Source organism: Tauraco erythrolophus, chromosome 21 (genome assembly GCF_009769465.1).
Source record: "Tauraco erythrolophus isolate bTauEry1 chromosome 21, bTauEry1.pri, whole genome shotgun sequence".
Classification (NCBI taxonomy): domain Eukaryota; kingdom Metazoa; phylum Chordata; class Aves; order Musophagiformes; family Musophagidae; genus Tauraco; species Tauraco erythrolophus.
The window spans coordinates 9831568-9859329 of record NC_141485.1 but is presented as its reverse complement, the minus strand read 5'-3'; the positions used below and the strand labels follow the sequence as shown (position 1 = coordinate 9859329).

The 27762-nt window shown below is 41.9% G+C and overlaps 1 protein-coding gene across 4 annotated transcripts in view; it reads right to left on the bottom strand.

Annotated features, from left to right (window-relative positions):
- The window catches only part of AUTS2 (activator of transcription and developmental regulator AUTS2), a 794956-nt gene that overhangs the window by 557559 nt on the left and 209635 nt on the right, over positions 1-27762 (bottom strand). For 3 of the 4 annotated variants that reach the window (XM_086624620.1, XM_086624621.1, XM_086624622.1), the window contains exon 2: positions 24253-24462. In XM_086624620.1, coding sequence (XP_086480746.1) covers positions 24253-24462 — 210 coding nt within the window. Of the gene's footprint in view, positions 1-24198; positions 24463-27762 lie in introns of all 4 variants that reach the window. The other variant, XM_086624619.1, reaches the window with a different exon arrangement.

Below are 27762 nucleotides of genomic sequence, written 5' to 3'. Positions count from 1 at the left end.
GTAATATCCTCTCCAAACTATGAAACAGTTGGTAGGATGAAAAAAGCTCCCAGACCACTTTATGTATGAGAATTGTGCCCTGAAAAGAAATCGATATCTGCTCTTGAAAACACTCCACCAAAGCAGGAGGTGGCAGGAGCCTTATACTGAACTGCAGCAGCATAGCTGTGACTCGCACCTATAGCTGTGGAGGGACCAGTCACAGTCTTTGTAGTCCTAAAACACGGTGAACTGAACCACTGGGCATCGAGGCTGGCAGTTACTCTGCAGACGCATGCAGGGATTCATGCTGTAGAAATGAAATTCTAGACTCACCAATATGTTAAGTTTAAAAAGTTATACTGCATCAGAGCAGCTGTGTTACAGGGATTTTTCCTACACGTACCTGTGCTCCATCCTCTGCCCCATGAAATTGCAAACGATTGTTTAAATACACTGGTATACGTAAAGGGAACCCTTACACTCTTGTATCGTATGAGGTATCAGTTACTGATGAAGGATGTGGCCGATACAAAAAAAATCAAACCCACACCACTTACCATCAGAAATGTCTGTCTAAGCTCAGTTTGGAAGAATGCCGTCAGGTACAAACTGGCCTCGTCCCTTCCACAAAGTCATTCTTCACTTTGCGGAGGACTGACTCACAATACTTTGCAGGGATGCTCTTCCCAAAGGGGATGAGTACTTGCACAATCAATAAAATGCACACATTCCAAACCTCCCCAAAATGGAGTCAGTAACTGAAGCAGATATTAAGTTAGAAGTTGCTCCCACAAGAACGTGGAAAGGATTAAAAGACTATTCTTCTTATCCCTGTATTCTTTTCCTTCTCCCACCACAGCTGGTGACTAGTCTTCAGAGACCAAAGCAGAAATAAATAAATAAAGATGTCAAGACCAAAGGTCAGCCAAGATTTTGGCTTTATAAATTCACAATATCGATAGCATTGCCCTTGAGCACAAGTCCAGGAGTTATGAGAATAACCAGCAACTACAGAAACTTTCTCTGAACTTTACACACTAATCTCTACAGTAAGAAGGAATAAAGGATCTTTATTGAAATGAGAAGTTACAATTTAGGACTGTTAGTAAATATGAATCCATAAAAGAAAGGCCTGTGACAACAGGTTCATTCACAATGTTCATTTCTTTTGATCATGATTTGTATATTCACACAAAATTATTGTTTCCTAAAAAACAACACGAGAGGGACTTTCCTCAAGATCCTCCATATTTCCATTGCAGTCTGTTGTGAAACACCACTATATAATTTTTGCCAGGAATAAGCCCTAATGAATCAAGATGAGGATCTTTCTGCACGCTGCCTCACTGATGCACTAGAGCAACATTTCAGTGTTTGCCAGCAGTAAAACACTACACCATCCTATTTAAGATGCAAAACCTATGAATTGAACACTTCTAGATTAGTATCAACACATCCCACACTTAAAGCGCTAGTTTTTTTGGTGCTGTTAATAAAAGACTGTTTATTCATAGCATACAAACATGTTGTATGTTATTTCACCTAAAACATCACGTCGGTGTTACAAATTGCTTGTCTCAGAGCACAACTCGCTTCTGTTTCACACTGATTTAAAGAATATGGAAACCACAGGACATGCTTGAGATATAAGGCAGAACAAATGGTAAACCCAGTTGTATTTATCACAAAAACACATTATCTACTGCTGTAGCCACTGCTTTTATCTTCATAGTTACTATTATTTGCCCATATATAAAGAAAAACTAAATATACACACATTTTCTGCTAGGATTGCATCCTGTGGTAAGCATATCTAAACTGACAAAGTACAGCACAAGCTGGTCACAACCGTGCTGAAGAAATGACTAATTATTTTAAAACATTCTTTCCATGGAGAGCTCTGACCCATTCATAAATTTATTTCTAATTATTCTGTTGGAAATTACGCTTTCCATAAATATCCGTATATATGTGCGCCAGAGGGAAACACACTATAGTTCATGCTTTAAAATCACTGCAATTTGTCACGGACAGAATTTTCTCACATGTGCCTTGTAGTATGACATACCTACACACATTTCCTCCAGATTTCCTAAAGATAACATATACAGAGGGCCGAATGCATATGCGAACATGCAACATTGACTTTTTCAAGACTACGCTTCCATAACTTTGTTAGGAGCGCACATCAAACACTACCTCCCCTCCTAACAAATGACCACCGCACTAAAAACCCTCATCTTTAATTAATCTAACACAGTATGGGCATGGCAAATTATTTGTATATACGTTTTAAAGGCATGTTACAAAACCCTAACGTGACAGTTCATGTTGCATGTTCAAAACTTAACTCTGAGCCACAAGAAGAACTCTTTCAACATATTTACCACTAACATATGGGCATCTCTGCTATTGTAATGTTTCTAATTAGGATTGTATATGTTACACATGTTGAAAGAGTTTGCAAATATGTTTTGTGGTTGACAGTTAAGCTCAGTATTTAAAGAAACGTGAACTTTTGTATGTTTACATTACATTTTCTGTAACAAATACATCTTGTGCATAATAAACACACATATGCGCATGTATAGTTGCACATACTATTTTGTTTTAGCAAAATAAACATAAAACAGGTGTCAAAGATAGTAAAACTCATAACTGGAATAAATGCATTCGCCAAAATCGTACTTCCAATGCATTTCTGCTCAGTTACTGGCTTCTGAAGACAGGATTCAGTAGTAGTTCTACTCTATTACTAAAATGCTTTCTTCATTGGGTATATGTATTTACATATATAACCTTGTATATTCTACTTAAAATATGCAATTAACCTCTTCAAGAAGTTATCTGTCTATCTATCTGTTTAAATATAATTCTTGCCACCGAAAGAATAGCCTAAGCAATTCAAAGATAGAAAATAAAATTAATTAAGCTAAAATCTTGGAATACTACAGCACAAAAGCCGCTTGAGTAGAGGCACAGAAAGGCAAAATACCAACAACACACAGGTAAAGAACAAAAGTCAATCCTTTACAATTCCAAAGCCCCAGGCAATTAATTTTATTCTAAAACCTTATACAAATATGTGAGGCATGAAGATGCTGCCTGTGAATCGCCAACAGGGCTTTCAAAAATCATTATTTTATTAGATGTTCGTACATCTCCCTTTTGATTTGCAAGAGCCTTACAAGATGTAAGAGGAATACAGACGCATTTAATTGCTAATGATACTGTGTTGTGTTTCAAGTTCCAGCATTAGTATCTCAAGGTAGAAGAGTGTTACGACCCTTTCAAAGCTTTAAAATCCACTTTTCACATAAACACATGACTGTCTGAGTTTCCCTTTTGATTCTTTTGTCTTGAGCTCAACCTTGAGTTCAAAGGAGTAAAATAACAAGATATTTCAATATTAAGATAGCTCATGATACTGCCTTGGAGCAAGAGGGATAGCAAAGCACCACTCACACTTCAATCTTTATCAAAGAAACACAGACCTCTCTGGAGCACGACTCGCTCGCCTGCTCAGTGGTGTAATACACCACGGTTTCCAGTTGCACGAAGAGCCCTTTACTGCACTCAGGCATCTTAAAAATGGATGGAAATGGTTGTCTTAACGTTCCTGGCCCAGGGAAAGCTAACGGAGACGGGGTATAAGAGCTGTACATCATCGCTGTGCCGAGGGCAGAGTTCTCCACCGTCCACCTTGCTCCTGGGGACATAACTGAGCATTCAACAGGGCACCCCGTGGCCCTCTAACACACCTGGGAGCTCGAGGTGAGAGCTAGCACAGGCAGCCAAAGCCCACTGGTATGCCTTTTCTTGACCCAGAACAGAACTGGAGCAACCACAGCACTTCAACAGAGAGTCAAGACGCAATTCAAATCCGATGCAGCGAGCCCAGTTGAAGTCCAGCTAGCAGGTCATCGACACACTGCATGGAAACCACAGTGCTTCCAGAAGCAGAATCAACCCTTTAGTGTCCTGTCCTCGAGGTAGTAAACGAAGTACTGACGCACATTTGAATGTACCAGTTTGAGCCTACCAGTCTACCCGGAAGACCTCCATTTCAATAGGCAGAAATGAAAAGCTCAGCCTTAAAAAGTAACTGTCAATCTCTAGGTTTTCAGCTCACCCCCTCTACCAGATTTAATGCAAGTTACATTGATTTTGCGTTATAAAATTAATTGCAACAGGATTTGACTGATGAGTAGTGGTCTCAGATACTAGATGACTACTGAATCCTAAAAGGAAGCGTCAAGATAGAGGAGAAGACTATAAAGTGTATCCACAGTAAGACAGATTGCAGCATAAGCTTATTCCTTATTAGACTCCAGAGAATCCAAGCAGAAGGTCAGTCTGTAGAAAGCCAGGCTGTGCTGGATGTGTATCAGGACTCTGCTCCTTATCAGTAAATGGGGAATGGGGAAGAAAGATGTGAAACAACTATTCTTTAGTTACCGTAGTTAGAGCAGATTTACTAAAGAGGGATGTGCCCTTTGCCAACTTTATGGCATTTCTCGAAATGCTTGCAAAAAAAGATAAAATTTTTAATATACATCTCTTAATATACCCCATATAACTAGTTACTCCACTAGAAAAGACACATCGTTTTTAACCTTCAACTTTATCCGTATTTATAATGCAGATGTTATAATTAGTGATATCCACCACTCCCATTCAGCCACATTGACATGTTTCCACACTTCTTAGACTGTTAGAAAAATAATCACAGCTGAATAATACATTCGGAAGATTGATCACAGGCAAAATATAGTTTGTCAGTTCTCCTGCTACTTACTTGCTATGGCATTGTAAAGGCAGCAAAAACTGTAATATTTCACAGTATAGGACCCAATAAAACTGTAGTTCTGCGGTTCAGCTAGGCACTCTGAAAGCTGGTGTCTGAGGTGGTGACAACGGGGAGCTGGTGATGCTTTTGTGACCTTCAGCCATGTACAATTACACCCACAGCTGACTGTGAGGACACTTAGTGTGATCACATTCTCCCTGCAAATTCACTTGCTCTTCTGCAAATAGGTCCTAATAGTCAAAGCTCTCATGAGCTTCAGAGTAGGAGCAGGGGGACCCCAACAGCTGCTGGGCTCTGCCGGCTTCCTGGGACTTCCCTGCTCCTTGACGTTCATCATCTCCTGGCAGTGAACCATCAGGGTGCTGAGACAGGCTGTCACTCACACTAGACCATGAAGATCTTCCAAGACAAAACCTTTCCTCCATTCATTTCCAGGAACAGGAAAGCAATGAACAAATACGGACATTTACACTCCCACTATTGGCCGTGTGAGTTAGTGCCCAAAGGACGAAGGGGACAAGCGACATCTTTAGAAATGTCCTTTCTGTTTCTCCAAGGAAGGCTCCTATCACTATCTCAAAAATTTGATCAAATTTAGTGTTAACTAAAGTCTTACTTGAAGTAGAAGGATCTTCTCACGGACTTCAATGCATGGAGCCAAACAGCTGCTCTGCACAAGCAATGCCCATTATGTAGCAAGGGCTACAATATATAGAAGGACAATATATAGAAGGACATGGAGCTGCTGGAGCGGGTCCAGAGGAGGCCACGAAGATGATCCGAGGGCTGGAGCACCTCTGCTATGGAGACAGGCTGAGAGAGTTCGGGTTGTTCAGCCTGGAGAAGAGAAGGCTCCGGGGTGATCTTATAGCAGCCTTCCAGTACCTAAAGGGGGTCTACAGGAAAGCTGGAGAGGGACTTTTTACAAGGGCATGTAGCGACAGGACAAGCGTCAATGGCTTTAAACTGGAAGAGGGGAGATTTAGATTGGATATAAGGAAGAAATTTTTCACTCGGAGGGTGGTGAGGCACTGGCACAGGTTGCCCAGAGAAGTTGTAGATGCCCCATCCCTGGAAGTGCTCAAAGCCAGGGTGGATGAGGCTTTGGGCAACCTGGTGTAGTGGAGGGTTTCCCTGCCCATGGCAGGGAGGTTGGAACTAGATGATCTTTGAGGTCCTTTCCAACTCTAACCATTCTGTGATTCTATTCTATGATTCTATTAATGTCTTTGCCCTACTTTGGTGAGATAAAAGAATAACCTGGGATATTGCAGAACTCCAATTCCCTGTCAACCGATCCCATAACTGCCATTCGTATGTTTTCTGTTTCTTTTGATTGTTCAGGTAGCCAGGGGAGACTAGTTAACGCCTGTCTGAGCAAAACTGGAATCCGCTACTCGCAGCATTCCTGAAAAGGAGCAAAACAAAAACCAAAACCAAACCCTTCCCTAAATGGACACAGTTTGCCAAAGGGAATAAAAAGAAAAAAAAAAAAAAAAAAGAGAGAAAAAGAAGAAAAAAATAAAAAAAAAGAAGAAAAAAAGCCCCACAAAACGCGAAAAAGAGCAGAGGGCAGGCAGGCCGCGGGGGAGCCCGCAGGGCGAGGTGTGCTCCGAGCGGGACCCCGCACTTCGCCGCGGCGGTCCGCAGAGGGAGCCCCAGCCCCGCCGAGCCGGAGCGGGAGCGGCGCGGGCCGAGCCCCCCGCGGGCGGAGCGCAGCAGCGCCGTGGAAAACACTGCGGCTGCCGTAAAACCGCCCCGGAGAGACTGAAACCGCTCCGGGCGGCCTGGGGAACAGAAAAATGCCGTCACGCGCAAGATGTCGGGTTAGAGGAGGAGCAGGTTGTGCAGGACGTGCAAAGCCGCGCAAGGGCCGAGCTGTTAACGCCTGTGATGCGCCAGTCCCCGCCGCGACTGGAGCACCGCTGGTGGAGGGCTTCTACCCGCAGCCCCTGCGTGTGCTGCAAACACAGGTATCTGGCAGAAGGACGAGCAGGGGGAAAAAAATGCTCCCCCCAAGTTCACGGGGCAAACCAGCGGAGGCGACAGCAGCATGCTCGAAGCCAAAGAGTTGTGGCATGAAGGTCCCAGACGAGGTTTCTTCTGTTGAAGCATCTTTTTAAAGTCATAGATTATAAACCTATTAACTACTGAGATCAGAGATCTCAAAATTACAACACTCAAAGACTTGGTTAATCAACTCAGGGCAAAAATCACAGAAAGCTGAGCAATGTCCATGTTCCTAGATTTTCAGCAAAGCCCATCTCAAGGGTGCAAGTTGTATTATTGATCAGGTTAGGATGCAAGAGGAGTGTTTCCCCTGCCTTACAAACTGGTTTTGAATACAAAAGTCACTACAAAATGTTACAGTGGAGATTACCTGGTGGTAGAGGAAACGGGCTGCAATTCATCATACTCAGGGAGTTAATGTCAAAGAAGCCAATCGCCCCAGCACATTTACTAGTGGAAACACATCCTTCTCCCTGCTCCAGAAGTCCACTGAAGCCCTGGGAAACTGCTTTCTGTAGCACGAGCATGCGTCACGTTGATGTGAAAGAGCCACCAGCAGTTTGCCGAAGAGTTACAAAGTCTTGCGTAAAAATAAAAAAAATATTTTTTAGATAAAAGGGCTCTGGATAAAAATCCACCAACTGCTATTTACCTCTTGCTGACCCCAACCCATTCCTGTTAGCACAAAACTTCAAACAGGACATTAGGAAAAAAAAAAAAAAAACACGGAAATTTAAAGTCCTTAAAATGGAATACTCTAAGCATTGAAGGAATTCAAATAGATTAAAAATTTTGTAAATAATCAGAATTCTGGAGTGTACTGGATGTACAGAAATGTCAAATGTCTGACTCCCCTGCTCCCCACATGTGCAAACACAACCCTATCTGCTGTCAGCAAAATCTCCCTGGACACTTTAACAGACACTCTTTTTCTTAAAAAGCCTTTCTGGATAGAAAACGAAAAAAAGTTTCTTCATTTCACCTAACAGGCTGTAGAAGTCCCAGTTCAAGGGTGAAAGGAAGGACAGAGAGAAAATTGCCTTTCCCCTCCCATCCAAGTCAAACATTGGAAATGTATTCAAAACAGCTTTTAATTACAGCTTGTGTTGGTGCTGCCGTACGCGTTACAACACGAGAAAAAGCCTTTACGAGTTTATCTCACTTCTCCGCTCGCTCTACAACTAAACTGGAACTTCACGGGCAAAATCCCCAGCTGGCACAGAACATCCCAGCTCCCTTGAAGTCAGCAGAGCCGCGTTCCCCAGCCGCGTCACCGGACCAAGAATTTCTTCCAGTTGCACCTTCTCCCACAGCACTCCCGTGCCGCACTGGGGGATGCTCCAGCCAGCACACCTCACTGAACTGGGCTAGGATTTGAAAAAGGAGCTGTGAGAAAACTCTCTGCGACTCCATTTTTCTTTGTTTCAGGGGAACCTTTTCGTTTCATTGTGTTTGGCTCCGAGTCACCAGTTTTATCTTGCATTTCACACTTAAGGAAACCCAGCCAGGCCTGCCAAGTGCTGCGAGGTTTTCTGTCAAAACTTGGACAAGCTGAAAAGTTTTACATTCTTTTAACTGTAAACCTTAAAGCAACTCAGACTTTTATTTTACTCGCAGCTCAAGTTTGAGTGTTTCATGACATTCGGCCAACCTGGCTTGAGTTTTCCATTTGAGGTTTCATTACGAAATCTTAATTCCAGAAGTGTAATTAATACTTTTATTAATAGTATCTGTAGTAAAAGATTATAGGACTTGGGAGAACGGCTCCAAGTGTATTTTGCTGCCCAGCAGACTACATGTAGTCCAAAACGGAGATCTGCCCTTTAATTCAACTTGCAAAAACTGTGTGCTAACAATAAAGTGAAGGTCTCTGGAGATCCAAACACAGGGACCATTTCCCAAGCTGGCTTCAGAGTTGCTTGTTCTACATGTTACACTGGCAGCCCAACAGTCAACACCAAATAACTGTAACAAACAGCAGTTTCTGTTCCCAGAAAAGAAATTACTTGCTCAGTGTGACACACTACAGTTTTGGTTGGGTGGGCCCTTGGGGGTGACCTCATGCAAGCCCCGCTCCAAGCAAGGCTGACAGCTCAGGAGAGATCAGGCTGCTATGGGGAGATGTGGAAATCTCCAAGGATGCAGATCCTACAGTCTTGGAAATCTCCAAGGATGCAGATCCTACAGCCTCTGCACTGGAGGGACCTGCCTCCGTGGCAGAGCTGAGAAAGAGCACTTAGGGGTCCTGACCTCACCAGCTTTATGTTACTCTGTGCTCCTCAAGACACTTCTGTTGGCATTGTAACACAACAGCCACCAGGCACCATGCTGCACCGGTACGACAGACCACAACACACTGACTACAGATGCCAAATTTGGAAATACTTCTGGTGTCCCTTTCCCATATTTTCTGCCCATCCCAAAACACAAGCTTTAGAGTTTGAAGATTAAATACAACCATATATAAGCTGTGTCACCTTCCGGGTCCAGGCGGCGCAGAAAGCGCAGCGATGCTTTTGAAGGAGGAATTGCCAATGCTTTGCCAGTTGGGGTAAGACTGTGTCAACCCTCTCAGCTGGATTTCAGTGGGACTAGCAGTGTGAGGAACTGCTACACATGCTTGTTATGAAGCTCAAATGTTTTTATTAACATAAATGAGCAGAAGTTAGGTTAATAATCTGAACACACTGACAGATGTTCAACAAATACTTGGCATTGCTGCAGCCAGAAAAAGAAAGAATTAAATGTTATCTTGGAACAGGCTGCAGAACAACACAACCCACAGCCACAAAGCTCTTGTACCAGGTTAGACAAATATAGGCACAGAAAGCCAGGCTGTCTCCTAGCAGAAACCCAAGTCAGACCACGATACAACTTAGCATTGTATACAGGCCTGAAAATTTTGCAACGCGTTGTAGAAAAAGAGATTGCACTGCCAGTGCAAGTAGGTACCGCAACAGCTGGGGTGAGGGGCAGCTGCTTTTGTAACTGAGGGAAGGAAAGGAGGGGTGGGGGGTGTCCACTTCTCTACACTGGAAGAAACAAATTGAAGACATTTCCTGATATTTTCTTACTGAATTTAAGTTATGTTCGAGTTCAATCCAAGCGCAAGTTCTGAACATAACCCTGGGCTCTTACTCGCCTCAAAATGTCATTATTCTGTAAAGACACAGGATTAGTAAAAATAGTAAATTTGGGAGAAACTATGACATGAAGGCACTATCCGGAGTATTGCGTTCAGCTCTGGGGCCCCCAACATCAGAAGGACATTGACCTGTTGGAGCGGGTCCAGAGGAGGCCATGAAGATGATCTGAGGGCTGGAGCACCTCTCACAAGTTGAGACTCTTCTGTCTGGAGAGGAGAAGGCTCCGGGGAGATCTTCTAGCAGCCTTCCAGTACCTAAAGGGGCTACAAGAAAACTGGAGAGGGGCTTTTTACAAGGGTGTGTAGAGACAGGACAAGGGGCAATGGATTTAAACTGAAAGAGGGGAGATTTAGATCAGATCTAAGGAAGACACTTTTTACAATGAGGGTGGTGAAGCACTGAAACAGGTTGCCCAGAGAAGTTGTAGGTGCCCCATCCCTGGAAGTGTTCCAGACCGGGTTGGATGAGGCTTTGGGCAACCTGGTGTAGTGGAGGTGTCCCTGCCCATGGCAGGGGGGTTGGAACTAGATGATCTTTGACATCCCTTCCAACCCAAACCATTCTATGATTCTATGTTGAAGTTTTAAAATTTTTTATAGATGAGAAACTGTGGTTTGTCCAGCTGGTGTCTCAGATCTCTTACCACCCACCCAATTGCACCTCCAGAGCAGTCGGCAGGGCTGGGCTGACTTTCACTTCCTGAAGGGCAGCGTAAAAATCGTAAATGAGGAACAGATTTTGACCAAGCATCAATAGCCACAGAGGCAACCTAGACCCTAAATCCCACGTTTGTATTAAGACGCTGACTCTCAAGTACTTTCAGTCAGTTTGGAATCGGGACTTGGTTAATTGTGCTGAGCAGCTTTGGAAAATGAAGTCCGTATTTCCAAGAGAGCAAAACTGGGGCAAGATAAAAGCCATAAAAGGGCTGATGGTGAATTACTTTCTGCAGGTTTCCTGATACACTTGAGCATGTTGGAATTACTGATACAAGAGGTTTCTCAGGATGCCAGTACTGTTTATCAACGTTCCTCAGTTCTTACTAAGACACAAGCTTCGCTCGCTCAGAGGCACTCTGTGTATGTAACACATTACAAAAAGGTTGTCTCACATTTAAAAGACTTGGTTTATACTGTTCTGATGAGTTTCCACAGAAAAAGGCATCTTTCTATTCCATCATAAGGCTTCTAATTGTATAAAATAATTAAAAAAAATAGAAAAACCTGTGAATGGAGAGCAGGTAGGAAGAGAAAAGCCACAACAGTGGTGAAACAAAGCCCAGGATGACTTTGGACTTGTAACCACTTTGTGTCAATAGCATCATTTTACAAGTTAAATATTTTTCTTCAAGTGCTAATCCAATCTAAACAAGGGTTTGAGTCTAAATTAAACAAACTCCACTTTTATTGGTATTAACTAAAATATGCAATGCTAATTTCAGCAGGCATGCACTAACAAGAGCAGCTACGCAGAGACTATGCTGTTCTCCAAGGCAAAAAAGGAAAGACATTAACTTCAATTTCCTATTTTCCAAGGAAATGCACTATACTACAAAATCCACAGCGAGGCTTTATTAAAAAACCAACAACAAAACAAAACAAACAGAAAATTTCCTACACATCAATGCTTTTAAAGAGTCTTTCAAAAAAAAAAACTTTCATTGCATCTCCACTTCTGATTCAATTTGCTGTCAAAGGTCATAAGCTAAAATATACAGTTTACGCTAAAAGCAGGAAGCAGAGTAAGTAATTGAATAACATCAGGAAATGGAAGAATACTGCCATTTTCCTAATGGATATAGTACAAGGTTTACTCTCTCCAAATTGAATTCTAGGACCTCCTGTAGTAAGGGGTTTATTTTTCTTCAGCTTGAATTTTAGCCTACGAGGTTTAAAGAGAAATCCTCATGCAATCAAAAGGACAAAATACCACAGCAGCTTTATTTCCTAACAGACAAAGATGATCATTTCTGCAGGAAAGAGAAAACCCCCATCAACTGTGTCTCAAACAGAACTGGTGTAGCAGGTTGGCTGTTTAATATACATGGGCTGGAAATAATTCCGCTAAATCAGATCTCTGAATTATTCATGAAAAACAGATTTTCATGATTTAAATTAGAAAGACTTAAAATTACAAGCCTTGCATTGCTACTGATAGGTAAGGTCTCTCCCCCAATGCGACGTTACAATCTCATATGGTTCTATTCCAGGAAAAGCTTTATGATCACTCTAAAATAGTATGCAAGATGCCATGCCACTTATTGCTTCTGGAAACAACACACCCACTGGTACCTACTGTAAACCAGTAATAGCACACCAGTAATAATTATATCAAAATGCATCATTATTATAAAGAAGAACGTTTGAGGGGGTCGTTTCCAGTATTTATTGCATACTAAAGCACAGGTTCATTTAAAACATTGGAAGCACGAGCCTTAACACTGAAAATAATATCTTTCCATCACCGAAAACACTGCAATTCTTAGAGGAAACATCAGGCTGCAAATTTTACTTCCTATCTTTCAAAAGCATTTTGTAATGATACACCTTCCAGCCTCCCCCTCTGCGTGTTGTTACTAATTTCTAAATCTGATGCTAAAGGTTTTACATCGCTCCCTGATAGGCGCTCTCAGCCCTACAACACAGCACCGGTGCTTTGTACTAGAGATTGTTAATATTCATTTATCACGTAGGTACCGAACCTGCCGTCTGAGGACCTCCAAACACTGCACAAATTCTCTGATTAAACCTTTACGCCTTGATTAGGAATTGGTAGACAAGTTCTTTATGATTAAACATAATTTACATACAGGATGAACATGGGGAAATGAGGCTGTGACTTGCCAGAAACCACAGAGCGCACATCCACGGCCGGAGGGTCGCGGTCCCTGTGCTCAGCACCCACCTGGACATGGCCACCTAAAAGCTCCCTTGCAGGGGGTTTGTGTCTTGATGTTGACTGACCAGTTCAGATCTGAGCATGTGGCAGTTTTATCCAGAGACAGCTAGAGTATTTTCCCCAATTGTAAGAGCGTTTTTTGTAAATCCCCAAACTGAGCTGCAGCTAAAACGTTAATGCAACAACACTTGAATTGAGCAGAGTAAGAACAGCTCCGGCTGGACCAGACTCCAGGGCAGAACAAATGCAAAACCTGGGATAACCCGTGATCCAAAGGGCTAGTTTATAGTAACAGTTGGTGTGGGCTAAGGCAAAAGTCCTAGAATCATAGAATGGTTTGGGTTGGAAGGGACCTTAAAGATCATCTAGTTCCAACCCCCCTGCCATGGGCAGGGATGCCTTCCACTAGATCAGGTTGCTCAAAGCCCCATCCAGCCTGGGCTTGAACACTTCCAGGGATGGAGCAGCCATAACTTCTTTGGGCAATCCAGTGCCTCACCACCCTCATTGTAAAAAATGTCTTCCTCCTATCTAACCTAAATCTCCCCACTTTCAGTTTAAAGCCATTGCCCCTTGTCCTATTGCTACACACCCTTGTAAAAAGTCCCTGTCCAGCTTTCTCCTAGCCCCTTTAGGTACTGGAAGGCTGCTATAAGATCACCCCGGAGCCTTCTCTTCTCCAGGCTGAATCTTCTACTTTGGCACAAGAGGTATTAAAACTCAACTCCTTTTACAATTACAAGGATCTGTCCTCAACACACAGTTCCTGCTTTATCATCAAGAGGAGTGAAGACAACTAATATCAAATCTTGCAAACCGAGAGCAGCGTGCCACCCAAATATAGCCTTTATTTGACAACACAACACTAAGTCATCAGGATCTTGTCATTTCCTTCCTCAGAACCAAAGCACAGAGCACTTGTCTGTATATTTATATATTTTCTTAAACATATGAGCTATTTTCCTTCACCTAGCAAGCCCTATTGAACAAGTTCTATAATTAACATCAAAGCAATTTAAAAGCTGCTTGACTTGCTAAAAGCCAATAAACAAGCAGGAAGCAATAAGGTGCTCTACAAGAGAAGAACATGTGTTAGGGGGAGGGGAGACTATAAAACATTAAACAGATTGATTAGTAATTTTGACAGAATTTCCATTTTTATTAACCCTCTGCCTGATATGGGCTTGGGCACTTGATTTTGATTTTTTTTTTATGTAAGTATGAGATTTCTTTGTTCAACTAGATCAGAGTAAATCCTGTTTAGAAGGAAATGATGGGCATAGCTGGTGAAAATAAGAGAGCACCATAGATCATTTTCATGCACCAACTGTTATATGGCTAGGATAAAATCAGCCTGCTTTATGATTAAAATATTTTTATTAAAATATTTAGACAAAGTCAACTTGAAATCTCAAAGAAAAAGTATTACGCATCAGTTTCCAGTTCTACACCCATTCTCAGCTTTACTATTTTTATTCATTTGAGGACTTTTTTAGCTTTGGGAGGCTGAGGGGAAGGTTAGCAGGGCGAGCTGATTGCATTTTATGAGCAAATTTGGGTTTTTTTCTCACTTGTTTCTCCGCTCATGCAGAAAAAAGCTGTGTGAGAGGGTACTCGATTCTTCTATGAACTCGATTCTTCTTTCTTGAGCATATGAGTTCCTACATCTCTCTGCAGCTCTACTGAAGGCAAACAAGCATACAGTACACAGGAGCTTCGAGGTCAGTGATTCAGCGCTCTGCTGTCAGACACTTTAATGGCATATAGCTTTTTGGTTTTATATAATCTAAATCAACTTGTGCCTGCAAACCAGTTATTTTCCTGTTTCCTCCTCCCACAGTTTCCTGCAATATCTCACTAGGCTTTGGATTGAAAGCCCAATTTCCCACTAACATTTATTTTATGCCAGTTTATGCCCATGCCTTTTTTTGCCAGACTTTCCCTTTACCTTAAATAGATGTTATGCCTCATGGATGCTCACACCCAGGACAGATCTAGAAAGGCTGTCACCCTGTTGCCATGTGTCCATTTAGTTGGACTACAGAGAGAACATTCTTCTGCTGTCTCCCATTCTAAGAGAAACTGTGATTAAACTGTAATAACAGTTCTTCTTTAATTGCAGAATTTAATTTTCTTAAAAACAGGTCACTACAACTGCTAAGAGATCAGCAGTGGAAGAAAATAGACATCAGGAAAGTAGCTATGGCTAAGAACATGCTCATGCACCTTCCTGAGTGAGGGTGGACTTTGGTACAAGTTTAGGACTTCTTCAGGAAAGTCCATTCACATTATAATGACACATTTGAATAATTTTTCCAATAGCTGATCCAATACAAAAGGATAAATCTGAAACTGATCCTACACTGACTATTGCAAAATAGAAAATCAGAAACATCAGGAGAATGTATTTTGTCATAGCCTGTACAGTGTTGTTGATATTAGAGGCAAACTCCCAACAGCACTGCAAATACAAAACCACAGTAACTTTTGCAGTTGGTCTTCTATTAAAATATATTTTTCTTTTAGCCACAGTAGTTTTTACTTAAGGGTAACTCCTTCATTTTCGCTCATGTAACCTCACTGTATTTTAATATTGAGCAGAGAAAATTGTTCCAGGGAGACAAGTTTGTCTGGTTTAGGAGTCATGGTCTTACATAGTAATGGCCATACTGTGTCCTTTAACTGGCAATGGAACCCATTCAAAATAGCCCTTTGAATTATTCAAGAGTGCAGCAAGTTTAGTATAAAAAACAGAGCTATGTCACTTTTGCTAATAATAAAGAGGCTTTCCTAGTGCATATAGTTCATATACTATGAAAAACGGTTAAATACAGGAAATCAGAGCTTATATTTACAAGTTTGCTCCATTTCAGTGGGTTTAGACACCAAAAAAATGTAAAATGTCTTAATTTTATAGAAACGCAACATTCCGACTTGTGAAACCACACAAAGTGGAAAATAACCTCCTCAGGGTCAAGGAAGATTATCGGTAATTTCCCCGAGCTTTACGCACGGGTCGTTTTTGCTGAAATGAAATAAATAGCAGAAAGTTTAGCAAGGCACACACACATTTCTTGCAGCATCGCGGTGCCAGTGTGGTAGGAGCGGGCAGCCCCTGGGCACGCTGGCACCGGCCGGGGCTGCCCAGAGCTGCCCCTGCACAGCCACTGCCAGGCTAAGGCCAGCGAAGGCTCGAAAACTCCACAACAGCAGCACGAAGGGTTTAAATACATCACTCCTGCACCTCCTCCCTTTGTGAATACAGAGTTTGTGGAGGCAAAAAAGAAGAGCTAAGTAACATAAGGTCAACACTTCAATTTTTATTTTTAATTTTTTTAAGAAATTCGAGGATGGACAGTTGTGCTTCCAGTTAATACACAGGCAAATCTATAGGTCAGAAATCTTGGCTTAAAGTTAGTTTTGTAGAATACAAAAAAAAAAATTGAAAAAGTGCTGGATGATTTCTTTTTTTAATTCAAAGTGGTCACTTTACAGTACTGTCATATATCACTTAAGCTAGAGCTTAATTTATCTCCAAGCAGCCTCAGTCAAAATTAATTTTTTGCTTAATTCCTTATTGGTAGTGCGCTTAGCAACTTTTAAGACAGCAATTGATTACATTGCACATTTAAAATACGCTTCACTTCCCAATACTGCACCTTTAATAATCATTTAAGTTTTCAATTAAAGTAGGGTGCCAACATGAAAAGAAATAAGATAATCCTGGGAGACGATAACTGCTCCATGCACAGTAAAGTTTTTTAATATTATTCTCAAGATATTTAATTGATTAACAGAATTAGGTTAACTCAAAAGTCACTGTTTCTAATATTTTTTCAGTTTGGAATCTGCTGGGAATTTGGTGTGCTGGCTGGAGTGGATGAGCACGGCACACAGAGGCATCTTCTCCCAAGAGCATCACCACCCACCTCTGGCAACAGGGTGGTGATGTCTCTGGCAACTCTGTTTTATGGCTGCATAAACCGGAGTGAAAACACGAGGTGAGATGCAGCAGGGCAGATCACAAAACAGTGGCAAAATTTGCATTAGAAATAAAGATATGCCAACATTGCTCATCCTCTTACAAGCCTGGTCACCCACAACACAACAGCGATGGCAGGCGAGAGCAGAGGAGGCAGAGAAACCCTTCTTCTGCCACATCCCAGGTGCAATCAGCTCACACCATCGGCTTCAGAGAAACTCGGGAGATATTAATATCCCACCATTCATTCCTGTGTCTAGATATGACCTAAGTCTTCCATGCTCTTCCTCAGCTGTGCAGGCTCTATCATCTAGAAGGAAGACTATCATGATAATTGCACTGGTCACCATATCAGGTATTAACCCCCACATTTAAACCCTGGTTAAGAGACAGGCCACCCTGACAAACAGATGATATTTTAGCCAGAGTAGGTCAACACCAGCCCGTAACCAAGTTTTAAGCTTATATTCTTCTGTGTCTACGAATCCAGGTCCTCCATGCCTACAACAGACCCTGACGAGAGAAGCTGCTAACACCCACCAGCTCTCACAGGAGGCTCCGAGCCAGGTGTGCAATGCAAGAGCATACAGACAGGATCAAAACAGTAGTATATTATTAAGTAATTATCATGGTACTGAGTCTAAACACAGGCGTTTTCTACTTCAGCTCCAACAAACAATACCTAGATAGAGTTCCTCTTACCTGTGAGCACACATACCAGTTCACAGGAGAGGGGCACGGCGAAAATAAGGCCCTTTTCTTCCAATTTCATCAGCCCTGCAAGCAAAGCTCTCCGTGGGGAAGCCATTTTGAGTCCATGGGATTTCCCAATATGTATTTTTAACCCACCAGCAGGGATAACATCCTTAGTAATCAATCTGACTCGTGATTACTATTTCAAACACAGGCTTGTACCCAGACGAAAAAAGTGCACTTTACATGGAAAGATATACAGAACAATAACACTGCCAGATGGTATAATACTGAACAGAATTAATTTCACACATGATGTTTTCAAGGTGTTAAAATATGTCACAGCTTCTGCTAATAAAACATCTTCCCCTTCCCTCCTCCTTTTAAGAAAACGCTACATTCCCACCAGCCCGTATTTCACATTATATGTGTTTTCAATTCTGATAAGGGCAGCTGATTGCTTGCAAACCTAATTACAGTCAAATGAAAGTCTTTCAGAACCATCATTAGCAATTAGGACCCGCTGGATTTGCAGTGTATCATTCAGAGAGGTATAATTCAATAGCTTATTGAAAAATTGCAGGTGAAACTGGTGATTATAAGGGGGGGGGAAACGCCTGTGACACGTCACTGCAGGCAAATCTTCAGTAAAGTGGCAGCTTCTACAAGCGGCTGATCAATGAATGCAGGTGTTTGCTCCGGCGTGCTGTGGAACACAGCTCCTCGCCGCGCTCCGAAAACGTTAGCTGCATCCTGTCACCGCGCTGGGTTTTGTGAATGGCCCTGGATTTCACATTATGCGCCTGTTTCTGTGTGTGTTTTCAAGGAATCCAAAGAGCCTATTCAGGAACTTCATTAAACGTGGGGGGGGGATGTGCAGTGCAGAACAGGCACACAAAGCAACACATCGTTTTTCAGTCCTTTCTATAGAGAACAGCAATCTTTTCTGTGCCCATTGAGCTCAATTATATATCATCAGGACCCAGAAGTTGTTTGGATGCTTTCGAGCAGCTGGATGCCTTCACAGATGACGCACTGGGTACGGTGACTGCGGGTTAAGTGCAGCTGGAGATTTCTGCGGCCTCTGATCAGAAGCAAACAGCAGTTGAGAATCACAAACGGCTTGTAATTCAAGCACTGTTTGCCACCAGCAGCAGTTTCTGAGAGGGGAACGAGAGGGGCAACAGACCAGCAGCTCAGCTTTTAGACACGCGTTTGCTCACACGTACAGAAATCTGCACACTGTGCATGTGTGCAAAATAAAGCCCGGTTCCATTTCAAAGATGAAATTACCAACTGGCCAGCACAAAGCACTCAATGGTTTAACAGCATGATGGTAGACTAGATAACGCTCAGCTGGACAGCAGCAGACACAGACGGTGTTAACTCACACAACAGGCCCCCTCTTTAGGCACATCCCTCCATATGCACACCCCTGTGTAACATTTACCCTCTAAAAAACCATGCTGCCCAGCCTGGGGATGTGCAGAGTCCCCCCACTTCACCCCTTTCCCACAGATGTGTTCTTCCTTTTCCATTCTGCAAAGGCTTCTCAAATCCCAGACCTACCTGTCTCCCTTTATGACATGAGCATGTTCTCCCACATTTCATTACATCCACTCATGCTGTTTATGTAACCTCAAAGCACCTGTATATGGCCCTTTCTATACTTTCAGTGTTGTAATCTAATCTGTCATTCCATAGTTTATTTTTCAAATCAAATGCTGTTAATAAGGTGGATCGACATCCAAATAAACAATGCCCACAATACCAACACACAGCAAAGTTTCTTAAACCAGTGCCCCTGCAAAGTCCTGTTGCATGAGAGACTTGCTTTGGGTTACTTGAACCTTTTGGCAACACACATACCAAACCATGCTGTGTAGGTTGCAAAACAAACAGCAAACATTGAAATTTCAAAGTGGTTGCACTAGTATTTTGAAATTTAAAAAAATAAAAAATAACTCCTCTCTTTACAAACAGAATGGACATAAGCATGATCTCAATTTCCATTAAGGCATGGCAGTATCCCTGCTGGCCTGATGCCTCAGCTGGTACCACTCCTGAGGTGTTTAAGCTTGTCCCATGCTCTACGAGTCGGCAGCAGTGTTCCCTTTAACTTCCATCATACCGAGCCAGACCTCCAACAGCGCAAAGCTACACCAAACGCAGCCAGCACGGCTTGCAAATCCCCCTGTTGTCCTGCCCAAGCTGTTTTCATGGCCCAGGTTCCTTCCTGATCTTCAGCAGTTTTACAGTCACCGAAACCCACTGGCTGCCAGCGAAGTAATCCCAACCCACAGCAGCTCTATGAAAGGAGATTCAGGCCTTTATCGCTCACCGTGGGGGTACGCACGTTACATGCAGTATGTCCAAGGTGTCTAATCTCACACTGCACAAATATATACATGTCTTTTCCCGTGCTGCTGCACAGAGCTACGAGTTGGGCGTCAAAGAAATTAAACAGTTCTCCATGGTTGTGTGTAATACTCGTAGCTGCTATGGCACTCCCAAAGCCCACCCACAATTTCATTTTCAATTAACAGCTCTTAGAAAAGCAGTAATGAAAGCAGTTGCTAAAGAGCACTCAGATGTCATTGAGAGACTGCAAACCCAAACTGTAAATAGCACATTGTAAATCGCTTGTCACCACAGTCAGCTCTCACTGGAATCACACCGCCAGTGACAATCAAACCCATCTGCTCAGCTCCCCGACCAATGTCACCACAAACCATACGTGTAGCACCCACCTCCCGCTCCGCTCTCAGTACCTGTCATGTATAGGCTTGTCTAAGAGCGTGCAAAAGCCACCCCTGACTGTAAGCATGACTAAATGCGATCACACCAGGGTTGTTCCACCCTCCGCACCAGAGGTTTGCTGCACCGAAGCACACAAGCACCTCTGCACCAAAGGACAAGTGTGCTCTGAGCAAATCTGTAACAACGAACAACGGGATGCTTGCAAGCCACGATGGCAGAGGATGACAGTGGCCATCCAGATCAGCCATCAAAAGCCTCAGCAGTCTCAAATTTAAGATGTATAGATTCAGGGGATGGATTCCCCTTGGATCCGCCAAGGGGATCGTGGACTTAATTCTGAGAAGGAAAAGCTTCAACACTTCCCTCCCTCCCCTTTAATTGATCCATGTAACGGACTATGAGGTTAAAGCTAATAGTTTATAATGCTTGTAGTTGATGGCTGCCAGAGTCAGTGGTGTATCTTTTTTTCCTGTTCTTCCCAATTTTCCTTTATCTCACTAAAACTTACCTCCTAATTCATCTCTCCATCATGAGCTTCCTTCCCTTTATCCATTATCTGTCCCTTATTTACTACCAGTTTGTCTTCTTCCTTGTACTCATTTGGTATCTGGGATTGGGATCTGATATTCTGCAAGTGTTTTTGGAATCATCAGCAGTTGACTTTCACATGTACACAAGCCAGCTGATATATCACTTGTCCAGCACAGAGATTGGCATATGCTTCTAAACCAGCTAAGATGATCCTTTTCTGCAGGAAGGCGTATGAATCTCACAGCAGATAAAGAAAACAAGGCAGGAAACAGTACAGGTAGCAAAAGTCAGTGTTTTCTGCCCTTTCCAAAACATACACCCACTGACTAAAGAGAAACGATCCTGATCCTTCGCCCTCACTATCGAAATACTCTCAACACTCCTTCTGCAATGACGACTCATTGTTTTCCAGTATGTCCTGTTCTCCTTGAACCTCGAGGAGTAAAAACTCAAGAATTTTCGCCGCTCTTTTACTAGTTTAAAAATGTTCACTTTTAAGATTTCCAACTGATTTTTACAGAAAACACACAAAAACACACCATCACCAATCAACGTAAAGGAAATTAAATTTAAAATGCTGGAGAAATATTCTGATGAATTTTATGTTTGCTTAACGCCAACTAAAATTTCCTTGAGGCATTTAATAAGTACATTTATAAAAGCTCACAAAGCAGAGTTCAGAAGTCTTCTTGCTAGTAAAATATGAGCCTTAATTAACCTACAGTTTCACATTTTCTGGATTTCAATAAACCTGTAGGCATTTCAGCATAGTTGGATAAATACCTGCATGAATACTGCAAGGATATTCTCTGAAAACTAATTAGCAGTCCTTCCAATAGCTGACTTCAACTAAATCTGTTTGACAAGGGAGCTTCATACCGTAAATCCTGCATGTGAGAGTTACTTCCAGCAGATAACAGATTTCACAGAAAGGCGTATCAGACAGGGCTGTTAACTACTGGTAAAACAACGAATGAGATCTCCACATATAAAACATTCCCCAACAGGGACAGGCTGCAGCCAAGGTCTTATGCCAGCATGGGAATAGAAGTGACAGCATCAAGATTGCATCCTGCCATCCAATTATCATATTCACATGTGACAATTCAAGACTCCTCTGGGGACAACAAGATACATTGCTTATATTTAAAATATACAGCCCTAACATGACAAGGACACCATATATATCCAGAATCCTAAACTCTAGTTGGCTTTGGACCTTCCTATTTGTCAAGCGCACAACACCAGTGGGCCAAATTCTTGATTTATCATCATCTGAGAGGGCTGATAAGTCACTTGACTTCCCATCAAGACCCCAAGAATTCAGCAGAATGCAGCTGCGTGGGGAAACAAACCCAGGGTGTGCACCCAAGAGTCACTCTAAGAAGCAAAAATGTTACTTGATCACAGATACTCATCCTCAAAACTTATCATTCTCCTCCTTCTTTCGAGGTCTTCACCATTTGTCTTGAAAGAAGACAGAAAATCCTTACCAGAAATACTATATATAAAGGTTGTGGGTATGTCTTTTCAAATAAGCTTTAAAGTCTTTTCCATGACATCTTTTTCCATGTCTAAGTGCCAAAGCCACTTGGATTTGTCAGTACCTAAACTGCTCATGAGACTGAAGTGTTCTTATCTAAGGAGCTATACCCTTACCAAATGTATTAAATTTATACTGAGCAAGATATTTTATTTCCTCTCAGCCTTATCCCTCAGGAATTAAGCAGAGTACTGAGATTTATCAGCTAAAAGGAAAACCATTTTCCATGACATTTGTCAACTCAATACCTTCCAAGCCAGTGTATATTTATTCTGAAAAACATAACCTCACAAATAACCTCCATCAGCAGCAAGGCTGATTCTTTCATTGCTTAAGTAGCGGGCAGAAAGGTTTCACCTGACAGTAGGCTATGCCAGGGGAATCAAATAGTGCAAAAAGTCAGCTTTTACCAAGGCCAGTTCCTACTGCACACAGCACATACATTCACCATTTGACATCCTGAAAAGGAACAGAGTGAAGACTGTGTAAGTGAACACAGAAAACAGTCAAGGAAACCCAGCAATCTCCAATACCTACTTAGAACATAACCGTTGCCTCAACTATCCTGACGAGTCTCCCCCCATCTCCCTTTGAAATACAACGTAAAATTAAATTACAAGGAATACCTTTAACAGGAGTAGTAGTGTAGAATAGGCATTTTACAATTTATTTGCTTTGCCGATGCACTGTATAATCTTATTTTATTTCTATATACAATATAAGCTTAAAAATAATCACAAGAACATTTTTTTACCAGCTTCTGTAACTCTGAATATCAAAATTGAATACAAGTCAATGTACTCATCAACTTCAATGTTCTTTCCCTGAGCTCACAAAACGAACAGCAGTGAATTCTCACTATTTTCTAAAAGTTCCTCTGCAAAGCAACGTTTGGTTTGCAACAAACAAGGATGAAGACTCATTCAATGAATATCAACCATCTCCTTTAGACATATAAATTTTGGTTGAAAGAGTCTTTAATATCACACAAATTTAGGTCAAACTGAGCTCTTGAGTGTTACTTTAGACTTCAGTTTCGCAGACAATGAGCCAAATGACCACACAGGTGCACGCTATGCTTAAAATGCCCAGCTCTAATTTATCCTTTTATATACAAAACCAAAAGGGGTATTTATTTTTAAAAAAAAGAAAAAAAAGCACAGCTCTTTTTTCTGCATCCCGTTCACCAGAGAAATCACGCTTGTCATGCTTTAAAAACAAGAAACACAGCACTACGCAGCCCTGAGTAAGAGTCCAAGATCTCCAGCCTCAAGCTTTGCAGCCCCGGACGCGACCTGCTCCCTTCCGTCACACGTGTGCCACAGCTACCGCACTACGGGAACACCAGTGTTGGGAAGGCAGGAAGTTCTTCCTTACAGGTAGGTGATTTGTTACCCAAAAGAGCGCACACCAGTACCACTGACATCCTACAAACGAGCGCCTCGCACCGTAATCAGTCTTAGAGTTTTGTCTTGATTAACAGCTGCCCCCTCGCAATTACCTCACCTTGCCCTTGGTGTTCAAGGGGGTTTTACGCTTCTGTGTACAAAGTCTAAAGGCAAGGAGACGAATTTATAGCACAAAGTTGGCCTAACAATGTAACAGAGAACACTTTTTTTGCCCTGACAGTCTCACAGTCAGCCTATGGAAAGCTCTTCCAACCTTTGCACATTTATTAATCAACTCAGCTCTAGCATCAATATGCAACTCATCTTCCTGCTCCATGAATCTCTTCTTGTACCAAGACACGGTACCAAGCAGCACCCGAGAGCCCAAGAATAAAACAACTACAATGGGGTTAAAATAAGTGATCCCACAAAATGAGAAATCCGCTTCTACATACCACGTGCCAACAGCCAAAGCCCTCCCTCCCCGCAACAGATAACTTGGCTCCCACCTGTCTGAGGCCCTTCGGTATTTTCTTCCTTTTCCCAAGGTGCTGACAAAGATTACGATCATTTTCTCGGTCGGAGCTGTACTGGTGGTGGTGAAGTCTGTTCTTTTTCGGAAGATAAGACAGCCCATTGGTAAGTGCTTCCCGTTTCTTCTTAGCTAGAGGATTCTGTCGCTTCTCTACGCGTTCCTGAGGTTTCAGAGCTACGTCCTTCTGCAGAGGGAGGGAGGATGGGAAGGAAGGGAGGAAAAACACAGTGGTTAAGATACAGCTCTGATTTGGTCGACCTCTTAAAGCAGCAGTTCTACATGATCAGCAAAGCATCCTTGAGGCAATGCTACAGTCACCAGAAAAGGAGAAAGCAGTCTTCACTGGTGTCCGTTTAATCAAAAGATAGGCAAATGCCAAATAAAACCTGGGAGATGAAGTGAACGCACAGAAGCAGACACATACTCCCTTAGATTTCATACCGTCAACCTCATAATTCTCAAACACATCTCATATCAAGTAAGCACGCGTTCAGAAAACAGCATATATTTATAATGTTTAACAATCGTCTTTGATTTAAACAAAGCTTGGCTTTTCACATTTCTTTTTATTATTTCTTGTATTTGACAGGACAAGGCAAGAGCTGACCTAAATCCAGTTGAAGCCAAGGAATAAGAAATCTCAATTGACTTCAGTGGATGTTTCCCTCAAGCCTGACCTCAGAAGAAGATTTCCAAACTTCAGGGAGGTAGGGAGAGCACACGCTCTCACACACACACAAAAAGGTTTGTATTTGAAAACTTTGTTACTGACCCTTCTTCTTCAAACCGCAGAATCAATGTCTGTCTATAAAAACCACTCAAATCTTGTAACATAAACTCAAGTTTTGTTTCTTAGCCTACAGCTACTGTATTTTCTTACTGATAACCTGCAACACACAGAATTCATATTTTTGTTTCAAATAAACGTTACTTGGAAAAAAGATTCTCCAAAAACACAACATTAAAGGCAGAGGAAGAGGAGGCTGGAGGATCATTGGGAGCAAAGAATTAGAACCTATTGGAAAGGTGTAAATTACAATAGATAATGTGCATTTAATAAATATCATTTGCTAAGTCATATTTACTCCAAGAACTCCATATGTACAGTATTTCCATATAAGGAAAAATATTACTTAAATAGCGTAATACTTTAAGCATACATAACGTGCCTGGCTGCTTTGACCAAAAGCCCTCCGTGCCCTACCATCAAGCCATCATGCTTCCATTTATTGTCACTTAATATTAGAACTGACAGCAGGAGAGAAATTGGGCTGTTGGTCCCTGTGTCACAAAAAGATTCAGGTTTAGGAGAATGTAAGTCAAATTATGCCACCTTTTAATGCAAAAAAAAACATGCCTAAAGGCAAAAATCAGTTTGGCTTTAATTAAAGAATGCTCCCTAAATGCCTATCTAAAACACAAGAGCTTCAGAAAATTCATAACTATAACCAGTGAGAACATTAATTAAACTAAAGACAGTCAATGTTCAAATTTTATATTTGATGAAAAGAATAATTTTACAAGCATTAAAGACAGCAGTACAGAACAGAAGCTGTAAGACAATTTTTCTACTTTTTCTTTACCTAAGACACCATGGGAAATATCCTAAGCTTTTCACACAGTGTTACTCATATCAGAAAAGTTAGGAGCTTTATCCAAGCTCATGAAAAAAACCTTTAGCATTCTCAGCTATAAAGCAGGATCAGTATTTTAAGAATATCACGTCTCTCTTCATTGGTTCCTCCAGCTACTAAAAAGAGAGTCAGCAGAGCAGCACCAATTGTCATAACATGCTTTGAGATCTACTTGTGAAAAGCACCGTACACACGCTGAGAGATCCCGAAGAGCAAGCTCAAGGGAAAACAAAGCAAGAAGAATCCCTTTGCTGAGCGTGCCTTCCATCTCCTTCCCCAGGAAGGTTTTAGATTTAGATATATGCCACAAATGCACAAAGGCAAATTCTCAGGTGTCATACATTACGGTTCCTGTTTCACCAATTCTCATCATCAATGGCTTCATAAAATAGCAACTGCAGCAACTCCAGCCACGCGATGACCTCCTGGGTAAGGAGTGCAGAGCACCTCGCACAGCGATTCCCACACTCGGCCCTATTTGCCTACACCTCGGGAAATAAACGGAAAACCAAGAGACACTGCAATTCCCACAGAGCAATTCCAACACAGCAGAAAAGCACCAGAATTACAACTTATTCAATGCACTCTATTGAAACAATGAGATATTTTATCACAGCACAGATTTATGCCTTAAGATAATGATCATCGTGCTGCTAGTGATAAACATAAATCTGTATTTTTTCAGATCAGTATCAAAAAATCCAGCGCTTTATGAATAGCGTATCACATCAGCACACAACTTCTGCTAAAACACAGAGCTCGTATTTGTAGATAGAAGTGCTATAAGAGGATTCACTCTAAATGTGAAAGGTCGAAAAAAAGAAGAAAGGGAAACATTCTGGAAAAAAAAAAATATTCTCCTAATGACTAAATAGCTTTTGTGGGATTTTTTTCCCCCCTCAGCTAAGGATCTAAATGAGACAGTGGCAGGCTTCCAGAAACTTATAGAATGTCTAATGGGGCTAGTAGTGTCATCAAGAAATTACTAGCTCCCATTAGCTTTAAAGAGGGTGCAAGATGGGTCAAATTTTGCAGATCACTATGTGCATGTCTGGGATAACCTCCTCCATAAGAAGCCCATGTTCTAGCCAATTGCATAAAGATTCAGGAATTGTCAAGATACACCTAAAGCAAAGTTTAGCTAAGGTCAGAATTGGGGGTGAAAGAATCTACATATATACCCACAGCAAAGACGAGCAACAGCTGCTTCACAAAGCCTTCGCAAACCCTATGAAAACTTATCTTCCAACACAGAAGCAACAATTTGCAGAAATCTCAAAAAATATTGTGCATCTTCTGCTTGCGACCAAAGAGAGGAAAAGGAACCTCTCACATACATAGCTTGCAATTCTGCAAATTGTGAAAGAGAACCTCAAATCCAGTTTGGTGGGTGGCCTTACTGTGACATTTAGACATAAAGATTGGTGTTTAGACAGCCACGTTCCTCCAGAACAGCCATCTGCTTTTCACCAGCTGACATCGCTGCAGAGAAAATTACAGAGTGCTGTGGGTCAAAACCCTATATTATTGAATCATATGGTAGAACCTCTCAACAGAGACACGATTTGGCCTTAAAATATATATGTATATAGAAATATATATTAAATTCTTTACCTGCAGACTGCACTGCAACAGGAGATGATGGAAGAATAAAAGCTTAGACACAGGTGGATACGATGCGTTAAAACTAGCTTGAATAGAGATCACACAGAGTGTCGATCCTCATGTTTGAGGGTGCAAACCGCGCAGGATTATTTCGGACACACGGTCGGTACAGCAGCACACACGAGGCTGCGGAGGACGTGCACGGATTCTGCCCTCTTGGAAGCCGTTGGGTTCGGCGGAGGCAG